At 41.2% G+C, this 23,419-nt stretch overlaps 1 protein-coding gene across 7 annotated transcripts in view; it reads left to right on the top strand.

Moving 5' to 3' along the window:
* CTIF (cap binding complex dependent translation initiation factor) overlaps positions 1 to 23,419 on the top strand; it is a 479,887-nt gene that overhangs the window by 237,779 nt on the left and 218,689 nt on the right. For all 7 annotated transcript variants that reach the window (XM_078153268.1, XM_078153267.1, XM_078153266.1 and 4 more), the window contains one exon: positions 8,959 to 9,035. In XM_078153268.1, coding sequence (XP_078009394.1) covers positions 8,959 to 9,035 — 77 coding nt within the window. The remainder of the gene's footprint in view (positions 1 to 8,958; positions 9,036 to 23,419) is intronic.

Below are 23,419 nucleotides of genomic sequence, written 5' to 3'. Positions count from 1 at the left end.
CACTTCTGGACATAAATCTATGGACTGTAAGGTGAGGTCAAATCTCACAACTGACTACTGGCCACCACCAGGTACAAGTAGTAAGGATTCAGCTCAGCTGCAAACCAAAACATGAAGACCTTCAAAGGAGCTCTGATATTCTTGAGAATACACACACACACACACACACACACACACACACACACACACCACACAGAGTTTATATGCACACATACACACTATAGATATTAGCTAATTTGAGGGTTTTGTGTACAAGGCTGAGCTTTACAAGGAAGCTAGAGATTTGAAGAGGAAGAGGTGAGAGAGAATGGGGGGCAGCCAGTGCTAAAAGAGATGGGAGATGGAGTGCCACATATGAGATCTAAGGAGGCAGTTTGACCGGAATGTAGTGTACATAAAACAAGTTATATGTAATCAGTCTAAATAGGTAAGATAGATCTAAGATATGAAGGGCGTTAGGTGCCAAACAGAGCTTATATTTTAATCCCAGCAGTAATAGGGAGCCATTAGAGTTTGTTGAGTAAGGGAGTAACATGGTTAGACCTGAGCTTTAGAAAAATCGTTTTGTTAACTGTGGAAGATGGGTTGGAGTGAGAGACTTGATTCAGGGAAACCAATTAGGAGACTACTGCAATAGTCCAGACAACATGTGATAAGGGCCTGAGCTAGGGCGGCGGTGGATAAATGGAGAGAAGGCGGCAGGTGCAAGAGATGTTTTGGAGTTAAACAGGACGAGATTTGACAACTGACTGTGTGGGATATGTGAGAGTGAAGAGTCAGGGATGAATGCTGAAGTTTCAATCATGAGCCTAGAGTAGAACCAGCAGGAGGGGCTGGATGCAGCTAGTTCTGCTCCTGTGTGTGTGAATCACTATTTCAGCTGCCCAGAGGCCAGATGGGACATGATGGCTCCAGTGTGATAGCAGTAAAATGGGTTGTGGAAATGAGAGAAGGAGAGGTTGGAGATGATTTCTAAAGGCTCTTCTAGTGCTAAACTTCTCTGATTATCTATGGCCCTGAGGTTCTATAATCAGAATGGTCTGGGCAGATTCCCCAGAGTTTGGCCAGAGTACTAAGAGCTGGAAGAGACTGTAGAGAGCATTCTGTTTAACAGATGAGGACACAGAGGCTTAAGGAAAAGTGACGTGCCCAAGGTCATACAGCTGGTAAATGGTTGGTCCAGGAATTGAAATTAAACTTTCAGGCTCCGTGGGACCTGTACAACCTCTGCTCCTGTATGGAACAGACAAACATAGCAGATATTCTCTCCTAAGATCACAAAAGCAAATGTCTTATTACCAACTGAGGTAGGCCCTAAATGGGGGAAAAATATGAGACCAGGAGGGGGAATAAGTCAGTGTGGTCTGAGTGTCCAGGACTATTTTGTATTCAGTTCATTAATGAGTTTATGAAATGCTTACCAAATGCAAGGTGCAGGGGAATATAAGGACACAAAGGAAGTCATTACAGCTCTGGGAGAATGCAACACGCATGCAAAGAAAGATGAGACATAGTGGGAGGTGAGCAGGAAGGGATCAGACAGAGCAGTGTAAGAAAACCTGAACAGGGAGAGACCAGCAGCTGGGATTAAAGAGGATTTCATGAGGATCGGGGCCCTGATTATTCCCTTAGTTTCTCTCTTTTTAAAAAAAATTATTTTTAGTTTTCAGAATTCACTTCCACAAGATTTTGAGTTCCAAATTTTCTCCCCATCTCACCCCCCCACCCCAAGATCGCATGCATTCTGAATACCCCTTCCCCTAATCTGTCCTCCCTTCTATTCCCCCCACTTCTTTTATCCCCTTCTATTTTCCTGTAGGGCAGGATAGATTTCTATACCCCCTTACCTGTATGTCTTATTTCCCAGTTGCATGTTAAAACAATTTTTAACATTTGTTTTTAAAACTTTGGGTTCCAAATTCTCTCCCTTCCTCCCTCCCCACCCACCCTTATTGAGAAGGCAAGCAACTCGATACAGGTTATACATGTGTAGTCAGGCAAAACACTTCCATAATAGTCATCCCCTTCCCCCCTATTTTCCTGTAGGGTAAGATAGATTTCCATACCCAATTGAGTGTATATGTTACTCCCTCCTTAAGCCAAATCCAATGAGAATAAGATTCACTCATTCCCTCTTACCTTCCCCCCAGGGCTGCACCAGGACTGGGGCTGGGAACAAGCTTCTCTCTCACTGAGGTCACAGACCTTTCCTACTGACCTTATAAGTTGTCTTTGGCATTTGTGGGTTGAGAAGTCTGGAAATTGTCACAGCTGTCCCTGATTCAGTTCCCTGAGTCCTGCTCCAGGTTCACTGAGGCCCGGTCTTTGCGTGTGTGGCCCACGCTGAACCTAGCTCCTCTCTCAGCCTAGCACAATAGACATTTCCAATTACAAAGTCCAATCCAAGCCTTGGGCTGGAAATTTGTTTCACTCTGTCTTTTTGTGGGTTCTGCTGCTCTAGAATTTGTTTAGAGCCATTTTTTACAGGTATTTGGAGGGGTTTGGGGGAGAGCTCAAGCAAATCACTGCCATCTTGGCTCTGCCCCTGGAAAATCCATTTCATTAGTTTCTATGCCCTTCCCTGTCTCAAATTAGACAAAGCCTTCTCTGCTTTCAGAACACTCCCTACTCTGATCTCACCAGCAGCTAATGCCACAGAGCAAATTTGGACTGAAGGTACTCATTGACCCCTCAATCTTAGCCCTGCAATGTACTCATTGCTGTGGGGATGCAGAGGAGGTAAGCAGAAAGGTTCCTGCCTTTGAGAGGCTTATTGTATAATTGAATCAACAAGACTTAAACACATAAAATGGCTAAAAGATTACAAAGGACGGCATATGAAGGGGCAGGCAATGTTGTGTATTTCTGAAAAGGGAAACGATCAATGTGTCCATTTGCTCCAATGAGTAATTTGGAAAGGCTTCATGGAAGAAGTAGGGCTTGAGCTGCTCTTGGAGGAATGGGCAGGATTCTGTTAAGAGAAGAGGGAAAAAGACTTTCTAGGCAGATGTAAACAAAATGAACCCTAAAGATTAGCATGCCAGCCCTCCTTAGCCCTAGAGCCTGGAAGTTGTTCCAGAGTTTGGGGTGAGGAAAGCTAAAAGTAGTATTGATTTAAGCATTTGAGAAAATATAAGCCAATGTGACATGGCTTTGAGAAGGCCTGTAAATTGAAGGCTGATCCCAACTGGGCTTCCAGAGTTTATCTCAGGATGATTTGTGTCCAAACCATATCTTTCTCCTAGTGCTGCCTTACATGGGGGCTATGAATCAAGAAACACCATGATCTTAGAAGACTCATTAACTACAGGTACCCCCCAAGGGAATAGACAACTATGAAGTATGAGAGTAAGTAGGTTGTTCTGTATTACAAATAATGATATATTCATAAGGAATAACTGGAAAGTTGGTATCAAATACATGTATGATTGAGAAAGGAGGTGGTCTTATTATATGATAATGATGAAGTATAAAAGATAGCCAACTGCTGCATTGGTATCAATGAAATATCGAAAGAATCAGTGAAAGGCCCTCAATATTGTGGTAGATATTCCCTAGAAAACTTGCAGATGAGTTAGTCAATATGTGAGTGTTTGTTAAATACCAATGATATGTGAGACACCAAAGGTACAAAGACAAATGAAGGAGTCTCTGCCTTCAAGTAGCCTGTGTTCTATTGAGGCAAACATCATGTACACCCATAAGCAAATACAAAATAGATACATGTATGTATGCATATACCATTTCTATTTCTTTGTAGACTGAGGTATGAGGACCCAAACATGGTAGTTCCTCTGTTACTAAAGGCAGATCGTTTTAGAAATGTGGTCATATTTGTTCCATTTTCCCTTCATTCATTGTCCTCCTGAGGGTTCCATCTATGAAAGCTCTTGAGATATTCTGGCTTAGCTGGTCTCACGACAAACTTTTTTGTAGGGGAATATTTATTTTTGTAGTGGATATTTTATTTTCACTTCTGCTTCTTGCTGCTTTTTGAGTCCACACTGTTTGTAATCTTCCTCCGTTCTCCTAGGTACTGTTTTGCAAATGTTAGTACTCTAAGCCAGTGTTGCCCTTGGCTGCTGTCTCTCTCTTCTTGGCAAGAGGATCAAGTGTTTTCTGGCTAAGGCAGTTTCTAGGCTCTTTTGGCCTCCTCACTGTGGCATCTATTTATTATTCATTAAACTTGTGCAGGAAATGACTATAATCAAGATTAATATCTGTCTTTTTTCCTTTTCCTATTTTTTGGCATTTATGTCTTATTTGAATAGGTCAGATTGGAGCTGCTGCAATTGTTTTCACCTTTAGCCTTTTGTCTGATTTGGTGTTTGTTTTAACTAGTTGATGATGTAATTGCACACAAACTGCTGATTCTGAAATAACTCACAAATCAATAACCAGTCATTTCCTATCCATTGAAATACAGTCAATTTCATTTTTTTAAAATATCGTTATTCAGTGCTTGCCCACGTCCATGTCTAGAAAGTATTCATAGTATAGAGGCAAAAGGTTTCAGAATAGTCTACAATTCCTTGTTCACTCTTAAAACTTTAACCATTTTAAAAAAATTTTTTTAAACATCCTTCAAATGAGATTACTGAGGATCAAAGTATGTGTTGACTTTATTTGGAAGATCTTGTAAAATTATTCATAAATTTTCTCCACCTTCTACTTTAGTGCCTCAGATACTACCACATAAGCTGCAATCCCATTTTTACTGGGAGCCTTCCCCAACCCCTATTCATTCTAATGCCTTCCTCTGTTAATTTTTCCCTATTTATCTTGCACATAGCTTGCTTTGTATATGTTTTGAGAGCAGGAGCTGTCTTTTGCCTCTTTTTGTATCCCCAGTGCTTAGCACGCTGCCTTGCACATAGTAGGTGCTTAATAAGTGTTGGTTGATTGATTATCATCGTAGTTTTTTTGCTTGTGCTCATCATAAGCACTACAAGATGCAGAAGACCAAGCATTCCATGAAATAATATTTCTTATTGCCTTTTAGCATACAATAAGACCAACTCTGCAAACTCCTCTGTTTGAAAGGCTAGGCAGCAGGAAGAACCACCACCTTCCAGTGCCTGCCTCCAAACAGGCTCTAAGGTTGCTTCCGGGGCAGCTAGGTGACACTGGGGCAGCTAGGTGACACTTACTAGCTGTGTGGCCCTGGGCAAGTCACTTAACCCCAATTGCCTCAATAAACAAACAGACAAATAAATAAATAGATAAGTAAATAAATAAATAAATAAAAGATAAGGTTGCTTCCAACCTTACCTTCTCTTCTCTGTCTAAGCTATTTGACTACTCAAAGGGCTCAGATGATATGAGAGTCAGCAACCACTAGGCCTTACCAAGATGCCTTGCCTCTGTGCTTTGTACTCTTTACTTTGGAACTAACAGCCTAAGGACTTCTGGCCCTGCCATCCACCCCACCACTACACCCTTAGGACTTTCAGACCTTTCCATCATCCCTGCAGCCAAACTTTCTTTTATGTGTTGTCTCTCCCAATTGGAGTGTGAACTTGAGATCAGTGACTATCTCAATTTTGCTATTTGTTATCATCAGCAGATAGCATAGCATTTAGCAGACAGTGAGTGCTTAATATATGCTTTTTCATTCATTCTAGTCATTCATGGACCCAGTGATGGGAAACTAAAAGGGAGAAGTAGTGTTGAGGCAAGAACTTTGGTTTTAGTATAGGCTTCTTTCCTCCTGGGCACTCAGTAGTCATGGAGAGCTTGGACATATGTTGAATAGATGAGATGAGTAGGTACAGCTCCTACTCTGAACAATATCTTCATAGTGGTAGGTTCCAAGGCAAGAAAGCTTCCAAACCCAGTCCCTGAGTGTGGCTGATGGAGGAACCCCACATACCCAGGTCCAGTGATGGTGAGGAGTCCAGGAAGAGGTGGGTCCAAGTGGGGTAGGAACCTTGGAGTCACCTGTGGCTACCATCTTCTTGGTACTTAGTAGCAATGGAGATCTACAGCTTTGTTATCAATGACTTGGATAAGAGTAGATGCAAGGGGCAGCTAGCTGGTGCAGTGGATAGAGCACCTGCCCTGGAGTCAGGAGAACCTGAGTTCTAAGCTAGCTTCAGAGGCTCACTAGCTGCATGACCCTGGACAAATCACTCAGCCCCGATTGTCTCTTCCTCTCCCCCCACCCTGGAAAAAGAGTAGATGCAAACCTAGTCTTTCTTTCCTAACCTTCATTACAATTCTGAAACCCTTCACATCTCTTTCATGATTCCTGCTCCTTGATTCTTTAGTTGGTGAAACTTCCTCCATTTTTTTTCCTGGAGGGACTTGAAGATCAATTAATGTAAATTGTTCCTGCTGTTGTACCAAAGGGAGTGGTTTTCTACCCAAAACCTTTGAGGGCAAGGCCTATGTTGATCCTTAGTGAACGTGTTTTCCTACTTGATCAATCCTTCTTTCCCTTTGGAGGAACAAATTTAATGTGGCTTGAATATCTTAGTAAGGCTGCACATCTCCATCTGTTATCTTTCCCTTGTTAAAATTTTTTTTCTGTCTTGTTAAGGATCTATCTTTCCTTTTGCATTTTCACCTGATACTAAGTCATGGGCTTGTAGGTTTATAAATGTGCCCATCCATCTCTAAGTCTGAAAGCATCTCTCCACAGCTCTGCCATCTTGTATTTCCATATCTGAAATTATGTATCTAGGAGTTTATTCTTGTAGTGTTGTCAATTAGTTGGCTATTGGACCAAGACTCATATTTACAGTGACTAATGTTTAAAGATGGCCTAAGAAATGTGTAATTCTTAGCAACTCCTGTTCCTTTTTTGGCTAATCCACCAATGTCACTGTGAAAGCATTAGGGACCCATAAAGAACCAAGGGCTATTTGAACTTTTTATTTATTTTGTGGGTTGCCATGACCAAAAACAATCATCATCTAGTATCCAACCTACTGATGAATAGCTTCTCCATTCTTACCTAGGTTGGACCTTGGAAAGCAGTGTAAGTCTGTTACTAGGGCTATGTTGAAAGTCTTTCCAGAATGGTAGAACCTCCAGAGCTTACACTTAGCTCACCTAGCTTCCAAAACTCAAATACTGCCTCCCTAACACAGTGAAGTATTAGAGTAGAATTTCATGAAGTAGGTCATCATCATCATCATCATCATCTCTTTCTTATCTTTCTCGATATTGTTTAGATAGAAATGGTCCTGGGACAAGTCACTATGTTACTGTTATTCTTTTACATTTAGTGATCTAATGCAGGAGTTCTTGAGTCCATGAACATTTTAAAAACATATTTTGATAAGTGTATTTCCGCATAATTGGTTTCCTTTGTAATCCTGTGTATTTCATTTTATGCATCTAAAAATATTATTTTGAGAAGGGGTCCACCCATAGGCTTCCTCAGACTGCCAGTGGGTCCCCATACTTATGTCGAGTCAGTAAGCATTTATTAATCACATACTATAAGGCAGACAATGTGCTAAGTTCTGGGAATACTAGTACTAGTACAAGCAGAAAGAACAATAGTCCCTAACCACAAAGACCTTAATATTCTAATGGGGGAAAACAACACAGAAAGGGAACCTAAAAGATGTTTGGAGAAAAAGGAGAGGTATCTGGAGAGGGTCATTGTAGGGAAAGTTCAGAAGGTCAGGAGGGAGTTTGAAGAGGAATGAAGACATGGCTGGCTTGAGTATTTTCTTTTAAATGGAGGATTTGAAGGGGCCATAGGAGCAGAGAATGTTTCTAGCGTGAGAAATCTAAGAGTGGAGCAGACTTTCAGAATGAGAAGACTTTTGTGACATTGTAGAGAAAGTTCAGGGAGTCAAGAGTGGAGAGTGGGGCCTGGAAAAGAATTAAGGCTTGGCTGGGCTAGGCAATTTCCTTAAAATGTAGATTCTTGGAGGAACCAGCCAATTAGAGGAAGGGACTACAGGGGTAAAGAGTACTTCCAGCGTGAGAGATCCGGGGTGGGGTGAAATTCCAGGGTAAGGAGGTTTCTATGGCATTGTAGAGATCTTTTTTTAATAGTTGAACAAAAGTATTCAATATGAGCTCTCTCTGTAAACTTGCTCCAAGAATTCTTGTTTTAACTCCAGTAACAGACTGGATGGTAAAAATATGTACCTTACCTTATTCCCACAGGACCTTGAACTCCTCTGCTAGATCTCTATATTTTGCAGCCTTTTGCGTGTACCTTGAAATTATGCATATTTGATATAATGACATCTATTAAAATGTTATTTTTAAGTTTTTATGGTTCAGTGTTATGTCTTGGTGATTATATACAATGGTTCAGCAACAGTGGTCTGGTTTCTTCAGTATACTTTATGGGTTGAATTCTCTAGGATATTGAGGCCTGTATTTGAGGCAACTAGGTGGCTCAGTAGATAGAGTGCTGGACCTGGAGTCAGGAAGAGCTATGTTCAAATCTAGCTTCAGAAGCTTACTGTGTGACGTTGGGCAAGTCACTTCACTTCTGTGTTTGAAATGGCAAACTACTTCACTATCATTGCCCCCCCCAAAAAAAATGGACAGTATGGTCCACAGGGTCACAAAGAATCAGACACAACTGAACTAAGAAACAACAATAACATTGTAGAATGGGGATTTCTCAGTTGGTCCACAAAAAATAGTGAACTTCTTATGTATAATTCTAGTTGCCAGATCATATCTTACTAGGTGTTCCTCAATTGTTACAACTGGCAGTGATATGTTGCATATTTTATAAAGTTTCCTTGAATAATCTGTATTGATCCTGTAGTCCATGCTTTTATTACTATTATTATTTGAATTATTATTGATCAGATCAGATAATATTTGCGAGGTTGTTATACAAATGCTAGTTATTACTACGGTTATTTATCTCTCATAATAATACGTAGTTTTACCCATAAGGATTTTGGTTTAGCACATGAGAGAGCTTCTCACTTTCATAATTATTGATGACAAATTCTTTTCCCCCCAATGCAGGGTTATCATCCAATGCCCCATGAAGCAGAGATTGCACATACTAAGAAATTGTTCCGACGGAGAAGAAACGACCGGAGGTAGGAAAGACTGAGTCTTGAGTTTTCTTTCTCCTTCGCCCATTTGCTTTCCTGTCGCGATGCTGGTTGCTCGACCTGTTGAGATGGTAGAGTAACAATGAGAGTGTTTGGGTGTTGAAGGGCCACCCAAAGAATAAGATACTTATTTTTTGGTGATTTTTAAATTTTATGTTGCTGTCGTCATTGTTTGTGTAACATCGCCTCTTGAACATTCCCCCAACTCAGCACTTGCACTGAAGGGTTTGATCCTCCCAAAGGATGGCTGCTACTAGGTTCCAGGAGTGCCCCGTGTGTCCGAGCTCCTGAAACTATACCTCAAGAGGCTCAGTCAATGAATGTGTTTCTCATGAACAGTCATCCAGAAGAAGCAATGAACCCAAAGCTGTAGCAGTTACAAAAATGGCATAGTAAGAATAGGGACTTCAAAATGTGCCCCCCTCCAAACCTAGAACACACTCTTCCGCAAAAACAACATATCTAGAACATAGCCTTAGAATATAGTGGTGATAATGAGGCACACACATCAGGATACACGTGGCCAAGGCACACGTGCTTTCTCTTAGTCTCTCTCCACACACACACACACACACACACACACACACACACACACACACACACACACACACACACACACACACACACCCTTGGGCTCAGTATCCCTGCTAGGTGAGTCACTGAACTGGGATGCCAGTGTCTGCTTCTCTCCACAATTCAATGCTCACTGACCATGGTCAGCTCTCTTGACTCTGTAGCCCGCTCTCTTCCTTTCTGCCAGAGGTCACACCTCTTTAAGCTGCTTCTACCTTTCTGTATTCATGTCTGTCAGAAGTCTCTGCTCCCCCAGCTGTGCCTCAGACTCTCTAATTGGCCCTCCAGCTGCTGAATGGTATGTCTTCTAGGCAAGAGGCTCTGATGTTAGACCCCATCACCGATGGGCAAGGAAGGAGAGAGAAATCCTCTTTTTCCCACTGAAGAACAGTTCCTTCTCAGGGGCTCGGTATCTCCTCCATTACTGCTTCCTAGCCTGCACTGCCTTGCCTTGTCGGCGGGCTTAGCTGCTCTTTAAAGCCTCCAGATGTGTTGAGCCATTGGAGGAGTGAGTGTTATGTATTTTGGTCCTGCTTATTTCATTCTTCGTCAGTTCATAAAAATCTTCCCTGGGTTCCCCACACGTACATTTGTCATTTCTTTGTGCATTTATTTTCTAAGGGGTTTCTGAATATGTAATTGACATTTGATATTACTTTGTATTGAATTTCCTCCCGGGATAAGGTGACAGACAGCTTACAATTTTACTGCTACTAAAGATTTTTCCTAAGGATCAAAGAGACTAACCTACCCATCTGCTGCAAAGAGAGTGGTTTCTCAGGACTCCAGAAGAAGGAGAGGTGCCTGCCTGTGTTTGGTAGAATATCCTCAAGCTCAATGCGATTTGTGTCCAATCTTCTACCATAGTGACTTCACACTGTGTGTGGTCTTTTTTTTTTTCCTTTGACGCCTGTACTTTCACTGGTGTACAATGACAGAACTCTCCCTAACACTGCAGACAGGCATCTTTTCTTCAGTTTGCTGTCCTAACAAGTTGCCTGAGGCAATAAGGTATTGGGATGTTAGAATACATGCAGAAATCTAAGACAGTACTGCTTTAAAAAACCAGAATCACCACTTTCTACTTGAAAAGCCATGTTAAAAATGGAGGGGGAGAGATGAGAGAAGTATGCAACTAAAATTCTGAAACATTGTGTCATTGTGCTGCTGATTGTACTGATTTAAGTGTTGTGTGCTTTTCTGATACTCTGAAGCCTGATAGCTGTAAACCAGAACCCTAGCTAGAGAGAAGAGAAGATTGAGGGTTGGAACAAACTGAAGAACTTTGGTGTGAGCCCATTTAGTTCTCTATTTAGAACAGGATCCTAGAATAGAACAGAATCCTGGAATGTTAGTATTGGAAAGGACCTTGGAGGTCATCTAGCCAAGCCCTTTCATTTCACAGAGGAGGAAACAGACTTACCCAAGGGCATACAGTGAGTGAGTGGCAAAGGTGAATCAAAAATCTCGCCATTCTCTCTTTATTTTGTTGCTGCATGAAGACATAAGACTGTAAACTCTAGGACAGAATGTTGCTCAGTTTCTTAGTAGTCCTTTGCTGCTTTGGGTGGGGGCTAGAGTGGGCACTACAGATTCTGCATTTTTTTTTTGGTGAGGCAATCAGGGTTAAGTGACTTGCCCAGGGTCACACAGCTAGTAAGTGTCAAGTGTCTAGTGTCTGAGGCCTGATTTGAACTCAGGTCCTCCTGACTCCAAGGCCAGAGCTCTTTCCACTGCCCCACCTAGCTGCCCCAATTCTGCATTCTCAGAACAAAATGGTGCCCTTAATCAGTAAAGCATCCTGAGTTCTCTGAGCTCAAGTAGTCATGGATCATTGGGTGGCAGCCCAGGGACAGCAGCCAAGCTGCATGATTGCACCACCCTGTCCACAGAGGTAGGGCAGAGGGAGCACCAGACCTGGTGTCTAAAAAGCTATCACAAGTACAGGGATTCATGGAAAGGAGTGTGACGCAAAAGACTCAAGGTGGAGAAGTCATGCAGTTGCTCCATCCTATTTAGAGTCATCAGTCAGTCAATCCACAAGATTTTATTAAGGGTCCACTGTATGCTAATCCTAGTGATGGGTGCTGGAAATACAAGCACAATGAATGAAACAATCCCTAATCATTTTTAATGAATCATCCTAATACTAATTAGGAGCTTTCATTTAATGGGAAAGACAACAACTGTATAGAGAATAAATATAAAAAGAATAAATACAAATAAACACAGAGTAGTCCAGTCTAAGGTGGGGAGGTTCGGGGGACACTAGTATGGGAAATCAAGGAAGGCTTCATGTAAAAGGTGGCACTTGACTTTCATCTTGAAGGAAGAGAGGAATTCTCTGAGGCAGAGGTGAAAAGGGAGAGCATTCCAGGCATGGGGAGTAGCCAATACAAAGGCACATAAATGGGAAATGGAGTGTCACGTGTGAGAACCAGACAAAGTCAGTTTCGTTGTATTGTAGAACGCAAGAAGCAGAGTAAGGTATAATGAGACAGAAGAGATAGTTTGGAATCAGAGTAATTTGTATTTGACTCTGGAGACAATAGGAAGCCATTTGGGAGACTGTTACAAGGGCGGTAGGGGATGAGGGCCCACACTGAGGTGGTAGCTGGGTGAAAGTAGTAGCAATGGCAAGACTTGTCAATTGATTGGATATGCAGGGTAAGACTAGATTGAGGAGTCTGGAATAGTGCCTGGTAACCAACTTGAAATAAAGAAATTTAAAAGAAAGGTGGATTTGGGGAGAAAGACATTAAATTCTATTTTAGACGTGTTGAGCTAGAGATGACTTCAGGACATCTAGTTTGAAATGATCAAGAGGTGATGAAAGACTGAAGCTTAAGGCTATATAGATCTAGGTGTCATCAACATAGAGACACACCTTACCGTTAAGGGGTGTGATCTGAGCCATCAGACGACACTGAGAAAGAGCAGTTAGGAAAGTGGGGTGAGGGGGGACCCAGGAGAGTAGTGTTAGAAAAGCCCACATGAGGAGAATATGCAAGAACAAAGAAATACTAGAAATGTTAAGTGTTGTGTGCCTTCCTGATACTCTAGGTCAAGAAGGATGAGGACTGGAAAAGAAGACCACAAGATTTCACAAGTAGAAAATTGTTGATAACTTTGGAAACAGCAATTTCATTCCAGCGATGAGGCCCGAAGCTAGATTGCAAAGTGTTGAGGAGTGAGTGGCATGCGATAGTGCTGTATGTAGAGGACAGTTACAGCTTTTTCTTAGAGTTTGGCTGAGAAAATGAGAAGAGCTGTAGGACAGTCACTCGAGCAGATGGCAGGTCTAGTAAATATGAGGAGAAGTTGAAGATTAGCAAGAGAGAGGAAATGACTGAAATTGCAATGGACTGAAGAAGGGGAGGAATGCAATCAAGGGCATGTGTGAGGGATTTGCCTTGACAAGAAGAAGAGTCACTTCTGAGACTAGGGAAAAGAAGGAGGATGTTCGGGATGGTGTTGGGGAGTTTTGAGATAAGGAGAATGAGAGAAGAGGTTACATGGACTCAGTTTTCTCAGTGAAGGAAGAGACAAGATTCTCAGCTAAGACAGGAGAGAGGAGGATGGTGAGAGGCTTGAGTAGAGAAAAGGAGGTTTGGAGAAGCTTTTTTGAGGAAGGCAATAAGGAATCAATTAAGGAAGAATAAAAGAACCACCTTACTCCAGTGAGGGCCCAGTTGAAACTGAGTAACATGAATGTGGTCAGTACAGTTGTGTGACTTTTTCCAGTTCTATTCAAAGTGTTCTGAACATATCTGGTCACTTTACTGTGAAAAGAAAAGGTGATGTAAAAACTGTATCTATATCTCTCTATCTATGTCTATATCTATATCTATATCTATATCTATATCTATATCTTGATACAGTTTTATTTAAAAAGCAAAAAACAGATTCTCTTAATCCAAAGCCACTGGAACATATTTTAACACCCAGAGAATCTCTCAAGGTTCCCTGTGAGCCTAATAACATTTGAAGAGTTACTCTAAAATATTAAATAGTCAATTTGTTGCTCTCCTGGCTATTGAAGAGACTGTGGTTATGGCCCAAATAACTTCCCAGTTCCTCATATTTGACTTTAGAATGGGAGAGGATACTTATGTCTTAAAAGACATTTGCCTTCCAAGTTATTAGTGACTTAGGCTAACATGTAGATTAGTTTAGTATCCCTTGGTACGTACCAGCTGGCTGCAGGGGAAGGTCACCCAGAAGCAAGGGGCAGCCAGCCTCAGAGGAAAGAATAGCCAATGAAAGCCTACAGAGGAGGTCAGTTCCACCTAGGGATAAGTGCAAGGTGACTGCTTTCATATGGAGAGACTTCCCTGCTCTGTAGTTAAGGTCTGAAAAAGCCATCTAGGAGTGCCTACTGTTACTCTGGGAATGCCCTTTGTAAGGATATCCTCACTCTGCCTTCACACAAAGGATTTGGAGTTGGAGCCTTATTGCAGGTTCACAGACCTTATTTCCTAAGGCCTAGGATTTTGTGATTCCTAATGGCTTACAGCAGATCTTTTTGGACTGTATTACAGAACTCCAAGGCCTCAGGAACTTGCTGGGGATCTGTGGAATATTTCATAGTGTAAGTGTTTTAGGGTTCGGGTTGTTGTTGTTGTTGTTGTTGTGTGTGAAATTACTGGAACTTTTATTAATTCCAAATTTATATGATGATATTATTTCCCAAATCCAGTTCCTTTATCTTCTTTGATCTCCAGAGTGATGCTCTGTTCACCCTATAGCCATGCATTTGTTCTCAATTACAGTCAAGTACTGGCCAGAAAGCAAATAGTACCACTTTATTATAATGGACACTTAGGTGGCACAGTGGGCTAGGCCTGGAGTCAGGAAGACTTATCTTCCTGAGTTAAAATCTAGCTTCAAACATTTACTAGCTGTGTGACCCTGGGCAAATCTTGTTTGCCTAAGTTTTGTCATCTCTAAAATGAGCTGGAAAAGGAAAATGGCAAATCATTCTAGTATCTTTGCCGAGAAAACCCCAGGTGGGGTCACAAGGAGTTGTACATGACTAAAAAATGATGCATTTATGTATATACATACATAAATACACACAATACAAATACACATATATATGTGTGTGTGTATATATATATATATATATATATTTATACACTTATATTTGTGTGTGTGTGTGTGTGTGTGTGTGTGTGTTTTGAGAGAGAGAAAAAGTTTCTGTGACTTCATAAAATTTGACCCTGGATTGTCACCCACAGTCATTGGCAGGGAGCCCATGAATTCTTCTCCCTCAGTGACTCTGACAGAATGGAGCGGATAATGAAATAAATTGCTCTAGATAGATGCCCAGAGATCTGAGGATGATAGCAAATGTAGGTCATCCCCCCAGGCAGAGCCACAGCTGATGCCAAGCTCTGTGAGTGATGCTGCTGCCAGCTACAAGGGACAGCCTCTCCTCATATACAGCGGTCACCCCTATACACCAAGTCTGATCTCTTTAGGTGCTGTCATCTGCAGTCAGTCAGTCAGTCAACAAACATTTAGTGAACTCTTACTATTCGAAGGGTGCTATGATAGGCACTTCAGGGGATACAGATGTGCTGGGACATGTACCCAACCTTGAAAAGCTTGTAATCTTGTTGAGAAGACCAGGCCCACAAGTAGACAAAGCAACTTGAAGCTATTTGAATGCCAAATGAGGGGTATCAACAAGGTTGTTCCTGAGGATACACAAGGGTTTTGAGCCATCCTACGGAGTATAAAACCTGGGATAAACCAAACATGGTTTTTATCCCCTCCCTGTCTTTTAATATCATTATAAGGTTGATATCAGGACACAGTGAGCATCTAGGGCTTCCAAAGAGGCAGTCCCACTGCTTGGCCATCCTGAGGATTGGAATTCTGAGCAAGTTTCTCATAGTACTTTGTACCTTTCCCATCTGCCTATCACGTTTTATTTTATTTTAAGGTATTTGCAAATGTGTCTTATCTCTCCTATTTTATTGTAGGTCCCTAAGGGCCAGAAAGATGTCTTGAAATATACAAAAGTTTGCAGAGCACTCTCTTCTAAACAGAGCTGTGAACTAGATAGGGCATATATTATTTTATCCATTTTATAGATGAGAAAACTGAGGCTCAAAGAGGGTAAATGTCTTTTACCCTCTCTTCATACCAGTAAGTATAGCTGAGATTTCAACTTTTTAAAAAAATTTGAATCTTCTGATTCTAAGGCCAATGCTCTTAACAACACCATGCCACCTTTTGTACCTTTCTCTCTCTCTGTCTCTCTCTGTCTCTCTCTCTCTCTCTCTCTCTGTCTCTCTCTCTCTCTCTCTTTCTTTCTCTTTCTCGCTCTCTCTGTCTCTCACTCTCTTTCTCTTTCTCTCTCTCTCTCTGTCTCTCTCTCGCTCTCTCTCTCTCTCTCTTCTCTCTCTCTCTCTTCTCTCTCTCTCTCTCTCTCTCTCTCTCTCCCCTCTCTCTCTCCCTCTCTCTTGCTCTCGCTCTCTCTCCAGGTGGGAAAATTCTCTCCTCTCCCCTCTTCCCCCACCACCCTGTGGGTTGCCTCACTGAGTCAGTGCCAGAAACATGGAGCCTTGGCAATTGTTCATTTGCAGCACCCTAGGGTATGCTCAGAGTAGGCAATGAAGGGTGTAGGAGTTAGAGATCTATGTGTCTATATGTGCTGTGTTGTGGGGTGGGAATGGAAGGGAGGGGGGATGATTAGGTAAATCTTCTTTGAAAACAAAAGAGCATCCTTGCTCACACCCAGACACCATACTCATATTCAGACCAGTCCAAGAGAGATCCCCATACAGAGGATAAGTAGCTTCTGTGGAGACTCAGAGACCAGTGAATTAAAGAGACATTGCCTAGCACACAGCAACCATTAAGGCCAAAGAAAAGAGCCCATGGAAATTGACCAAAATCCCAGAATCTGATAGCAGGGGGAAAATAATTGATTCCAGTGGATATTCAGTGATTAATTCTGACTTGGAAATATCTACAGTGAGGCTGAATTCTTGAACCCCCTTTACTTTATATGGACCTGAAAAGGCAGAGGTCTGGATGTATTTGATGGCAGCAAGGGTTTCTCTTAGTACTATTTTCATAGGATGACCTGATTCTCTTGGTCAAAAAGGCTGTCTGTAAGGAAAGAGCTAGGAGACAGTATGGTGTACAGTAGGAGCACTGACTTTGTAGTCAAAGGACCTGGGTTCAAATCTTCTTTGTGTTGTTTACTATCTATATGACCTTACTCTGAGCTTCAATTTCTTCTAACACAAAGGGGTTGGACCTCAGTGGCCTCAGGACTTATAGTCCTTTGAATTTCCCATAGTGGACATGCTTACCTTTTTTCTTTTAGATAATTCAGTCCCAGCTTCCATCTGGAGCTGGTAAGTTTTCTATATGTGGGGAAGCATGATGGACTAGGAGGCAGGAAACCTGGGCAGAGTTCCACTCTACCACTGATTAGTGTGGGAATCTTGGAGAGGTCACTTAATTAGTTTATGTCTCAGTCATCCCATCTGTAAAACAACAGTAATATTTATCTTGTCTATACTTTGGTGTTATCATGAGAATCAAGTAATGTGATATGTGAGAAAGTACATTGAAAATCACAAGCTACCATAATGGAAAGTAGTGTTATTTAATGCTAAAGTGGCTCAAACTAGCCGTGACCATAAGCACATCACTTTCCACATCTGAGTCTCCATTCCCTTGTCTGTAAAATTAGGGGGTTGGCCTTGATTCGCTGAAAAGCCTCTTTCGACTCTGATATTCTGTGACTGTTAGTATCTAGCCTATTGTTTGTTATTTCTTTTCCCTATGAGGTAGCCTGAGAAGCAGCTACATTTATTCTCCTGTTTTATAGTTCAAAAAATTAATAGCTGTGCACTAAGTCTGCTGGATCAAAAGGGATTTCCTGAACACCTGCCATACATTGTGCTTGGCTATATGGGTAATATCAGGGATGTATATACCAATACCTGTCCTCAAGACGTTTATAGTCTAACTGGGTAAGGTAGACTAACACAAAAAAATTGGAAAAATATGACAGCACGTAGTCAATTGTAAGCTGGCATAGAGTCAACAAAACAGCTAAGTGGCACAGTTAGTACAGTGCCAGTTCTGGAGTCAGGAAGACTCATCTTCCTCAGTTCAAATCTGGGTTCAGATACTTACTAGCTGTGTGACCCTGGGCAAGTCACTTCACCCTGTTTGCTTCAGTTTTCTCATCTGTAAAATGAGCTGAGGAAGGAAATGGCAAACCACTCCAGCATCTCTGCCAAGAAAACCCCAAATGGGGTCACAAAGATGTAGACGTACCAAACCACAACAACAGGGGCTGAGAGCAGCATGTTATTAGAACATAGGATCATACAGTGAATGAGATGAAAAAGAATGCACTGGCTTCTAATTACCTAGTCCCTTGACTGTTAGACTGCTTCATTGGACTGTTTCAAATCTCAACAGAGTCTATAAGCCCCAGAGAGTTCTTCCTCCTGATACTTTAGAGTCTAATGGAGCCATTAGCTGCCCATCACACTGATGTGTGTGTGTGTGTGTGTGTGTGTGTGTGTGTATTTTCACAAGAGAATGGGATATCCATTTTCCAAATTAATTTGTTTCATTAAGTCAGGTCTCAGAACATTTATTTTGTGTGGAAAGCAAATTGTAGAGAAAGAATTGCATAGCTAGTTACATTTAAAGCCTCAGATGGCACAACTGTGTAAAATGAGGCAGGGAACTTTGCCATTGTGAGTTCACCACTGACACCATGCCAGAGAGAATGCTTGGTTTCTAACAGCATGGGCAGGTTTGTCTGATAACAGCATTCTCCTCTGATGCTCCTACCCTACGCTTTGCCCTTCTATAGTGCCTTCTGGAGCCCACTTCTGTTGTCAGCAAACTGCTCTTAAGACCCATGCCCTACACTAGAAATTACTTCGGGTACATTTTTTTATTTTTCTAGCTATATAAGTGGCCCAATGGATTGCCTTGGACTTGGGGGTCAGGAAGACTTAGAAGGTCTGATCCTAACTCAGACACTTATTAGCTATACGACTTCTCAGATTCAGTTTCCTCATCTATGAAAGGAGGATAAGGATAGCATCTACCTCAGGACTGTTGTAAGGATCAAATGAATACTTCTTGTCTGTGGCCCAAAATCATTCCTCAGTGTGGTTTGTGTCATGTAGGGTCATCAATCTCACCTTCCACCCAAGTGTAAGAACCTCAGTAGTGGACAGCATCCCTGAAAGGATGTCATCCAGCCTCTTCAGAACACTTCCAGGCTCAGAAAGGAGAGCTCACTACTTTTCAAGACAACTTATTCCATATTTTTGTACCACTCGAATTGTTAGAAAGATCTTCTATATACTGAGCCTTAAATCTGCTTCCTAGAAACTTGTAGCCACTGAAGACTTGGTTTTCTTTCATCTGGAGCTATATAAATCTAATCCTTCTTCTGGGTGACATGCCTTCAGAGTCCCATTGGGTCTTCTCTTTTCCAGCTTAACCATTGAGTTTAAGTTCCTTCAGTAAGTACTTGACATGGATTCAGGGTGCTTCAGTCACTTGCTGTCTTCTAGACATATACTCTAAGACATATACTCCCTTTTGTCCATGACCCTCTTAAAATGTAGTCTGGCTACCCCAGAATACAATGGGACCATTACCTCCTTTTTGCTGGACATTATATTTCTGTTTATGCAGCCTAAAGTTGCATTAATTGGAGGGGGCACCTACATCATACTATTGGCTGAATATTGATTCAATTAAAAGCCCTAAATATTTTTCATATGTAATCAAACAGAAGTTAAGCCCAATATTGTAATTTCCTGAGCATAATTCTTATTGTTTGGGGGTTTTTTACCTACATGCAGGATTTTACAATCAGTGCTATTAAATTTCATCTTATTTTTGGCTCTTCATCTTTAAAAAAATGTTTTAATAATGCTTTGTGCTGCCATTATCTTTTAAGGTTTTGATGCTGTTGTTTCATGTATTAGATATCCCTCTCGGCTTTATATTAGCCACAAATTTGATAAGTATGACTATTTTGTCATTATCTAAGTCAGTGGTAAAAATATTGAATGTGATAAGGATGAGGAGACCGTTCTAGTTTGACACTCCTCTCTTAATATTCTTTGAGTATGGTTGTTCAAATAAGGACAAGTCCTCCTAACTGCATTGCCAACCAGTGCATATTTCTCCATGTTCTCCAAAGACATGAGAGGCTTTGTCAGAGGTCTTGCCTGAAATCCAGGTACAGGATGTCTGTAGCAGGCAAGCCTATCCAAAAAATGAAATGAGATTAAATTTGGCATGTTTTTCTTAGTGAATCCATGCTGGTTCCTAGTAATCATTACTTCCTTTTCTGAATGATCATAAACCATCTGTTTTAGAAACCTTTCCAGAATTTGCTGGACGTAGGTGTCAGGCTCATAATTCCTGATCTTAAAATTATACTTTTCCCCCTTTATTTAAGAATTTGAACACATGGCCATCTTTAGCCTGTTAATACCTATCTACAAGTCCTGTTATTGTTGACCTTGATTCAGTGAGCATATCTTCAAGTTCTTTCTCTTCTCTGGTATATAATTTATTTTGTCCTGGAGCAGTTAGGTTCTTGCTTACCTGTCTTGCATTCCACTTCCCTCTTAACTATATTTGTTCTGCTTTTTCAATTTAGAGGTCTTTTTACTTAGAATCATAGATTCTTAGAATTGGAAAGGACCTCAGAAGTCATCTAGTCCAACCTGTACAAGACTAGAAATTCCTCTCAACCATTTCCCTAATGACAACACACAGTCTCTGCTTAAAGACCTCCAGTAATGGGCTGGGGTATCACTCACTGCCTACCTAAACTAGCCATTTTACTTTTGGATAGCACTAATCATTAAGAAAAATTTACTTTAAAGGAGATAAACTCTCCCTTTCTCTAACTTCTGCCCTCAGGGGCCAAGCAAAACAAATCTAATTCTTCTTCCAAATAATGACATCCAGTAGAGAAGATGGAAGCTAAACAGAAGTTGTATAGATGCCCAGATATACATTCAGTCAATAAGCATTGAGTTTCTGCTGAGCATCTGGCCCTGTGCCAGGTGATTGCAAGGCAAAAAGATAAAGAAATGACATGATGCCTCCCCACAGAGTTTCAAGTCTAGATAGAATAAGAAGATTAATTGGAGTAAGAAATTAGAAAATGATACAGTGATGTATAAACAAATGTTTTTCTAGATATAAACACACCCAAACCTACACATATAGACCTATTTATTTCAGTTATTCAGTTGTGGGGGGATTTCCTGTGTATATGTAAGCTGGACTATATAACCTCTGTGGTACCTTAAAGCTGAAATGCTGTGATTCTATCATTTGCCAATTCAGGAAAATACCTACTCTTTGTAGAGCATTGGCTTAGGTACTAGAAGAGAGAAAGCTTAAATAAAAGACAGTCCCAGCCATCATCAAGCTCATAGCTAAGTAAAAGGCTACAAAATATAGTCAGATGGCTATAATCCAGCATAAAATATGATGGGTGCCTAAGACTGGTGCAGAATACTATGTTACATCTGAAGGGAAAAGGCCAGCAGTGACTGGAGGTGGAAGTGAGTAGAGATTTTCAGGAAAATCTTTCTGGAGGAGGTGGTATTTGAATTCGACTTTAAAATATGGATAGAAATTCAGCAGAGGTAAAAGTGCAGATATTTGAGGGAATTCTTGGTATGGGAACAGTGAGCAAAAGCTCACAGAAAAGGGAAGGTATAAGCTGTATATGGAGGACAATGGTGAGTCATTCAGTTTAGTGAAGAAAAGAATATTTTAAATTAAAACTGGAAAAAGTAGGTTGGCACCAAATTATAATATGGCTGACATCATGTGTCATATATCATGACATCATGGATTTTGATTAGGGGATTCTACTGCCTCAGCATATGGCTTGTGCCTTCTCATAATAGGTACCTTAGAATTATTTGTTCATTGCTTGACCAACAAAGGATGTGGACCAACCAACCTGTTCTCTCTGTCTGTCTCTCTGTGTATCTCTGTCTCTCTCACTTTGATGATCAGTGGCAGATGTTTGTGAGGATGGCTGGCCAAGGGGACCGTGATGTTTAAGAGTAGGAGTAAGAGTAGGTGGCCCAGCTTAGGAGCAGGTACAACCTGTAGCTGTGGATCAGAGAAAAGATAACTTGCCTGTAAGAGATTAGAGCCCCAACCAACAGAGTAATGCCAGAAATATCTAGGTAGACTCTATTCTGTTCTTGGACCATTACTTGAAAGCCATCGCTTTGTTTCACTCCAGTCCCAGTAACTGGAGGGGGGAAAGGGGAAAAGGTAATTTTTCCTTTTTAGATGGCCATTGGTTCTTCTGCCAGTTTGCCATCTATATTGAGAAGCAAGAAAACAGGACAAATCACTCTTATTTTCTGCCACACTTCTAACCTCTCACAAGTACAATCCTGTGGGCTCTCAGATTAGTCAACTTGTGGGTCAGTTGCTTAAGGTCAGCAGCTGTTGCTGGGCTCTGCAATTTGGCTTTCTCATACATGGGGAGGGGTCTTCTCCAAAAAACGTCCCTGGAAGATGTAAGTCCTTGTGCAGGTCATTTCTGGAACTTTCCATTGCCGACCCTGACGGAGTCATTTACCAATCTGCAATGCTGTGAATTGGATAGGGTGATTGTTACTAATACCATTTACAGAGGAGAATACTGATAGAGAGGCTAATGGCTTGGATTGTCAAACCTCTTCATTCTTCCAGTCACTTCCTCCTCCAAAGGAAAAAAGTTGTGAAATCACAGAGCCTGTAAATAAACTTGTAGAGGTGGAATAAAGAGAGGAAACAGAGAGGTCTAAGATCTATTCTTTGGAGAAAAGCTGTCAGACCCTTTTTATGGAAAATACTATGGAGTTGTAGAGTCTTAGAGTCAGGAGACCTGGATTGGAGGTGACCCCAGACAAATCACTTAACACTTCTAAACTGTAGTTTCTTCTTTAGGAAAATCAAAATAATAAAACTTGTACTACCTCCTAGCATGGGCAGCTAGGTAGTGCAATGGTTAGAGCGCTGGGCTTGGAATCAGGAAGACTCATCTTCATGAGTTCAGATCTGGACTCAGACACTTACTAGTTGTGTGACCCTAGGCAAGTCACTTAAGCCTGTTTGCCTCTATTTCCTCATCTGCAAAATGAGCTGGAGAGGGAAATGGCAAAGTCATGAAAAGTTGGACATGATTGAAAAATGATTCAGCAGGAGCAATGTTATAAAGCTAAAGAGCTATCTGTAGATGGGAGCTGTTATTACCACTGATCAAAAGGTGAACTTAGAATCTTGAGGGCCAGGAATGATGAGTTCCTTAGCCTCCTCTTAGGCTTATCCCTAGACAAAATTGTAAAGTTCATTAAATGTGTTCATGCACTCCAAAATTGTGATCTCTATATCTAGCCCTTTGCCCCTTTTTGGTTCATATTGATACTGGCTACAGGGGAAAAAAAAGTCCAAACTTCATCCCATGGAATTCTAGGCCCTCTGTACTTTAGTTATCACACTCTGATCTCGTGGCTCCTCAGGGTCCCCAAGACTCTTTCAAACGGTCTTTAAGGTCAAGATCATTTTCATAATAATATGTAACATAAGATGTGATTTCTAATACAGAAAATATCAATAGACATAACCCAAGTAAACAAAAGCTCTTTGTGGGGACCAGGGAGAAGGATTCAATAATTTTAAGAGTGTAAAGGGGTCCTAAGACCAGAAAGTTTGAGAACCACTACTCAATCATAAACCTACTTTTCTAGCCTTAT

The sequence above is a fragment of the Phascolarctos cinereus genome, unplaced genomic scaffold, assembly GCF_003287225.1.
Source record: "Phascolarctos cinereus isolate Bilbo 61053 unplaced genomic scaffold, phaCin_HiC Scaffold_4;HRSCAF=312, whole genome shotgun sequence".
NCBI lineage: Eukaryota > Metazoa > Chordata > Mammalia > Diprotodontia > Phascolarctidae > Phascolarctos > Phascolarctos cinereus.
Note: the sequence above shows the minus strand (reverse complement) of the source record. Positions and strands in the feature narration are given on the sequence as shown.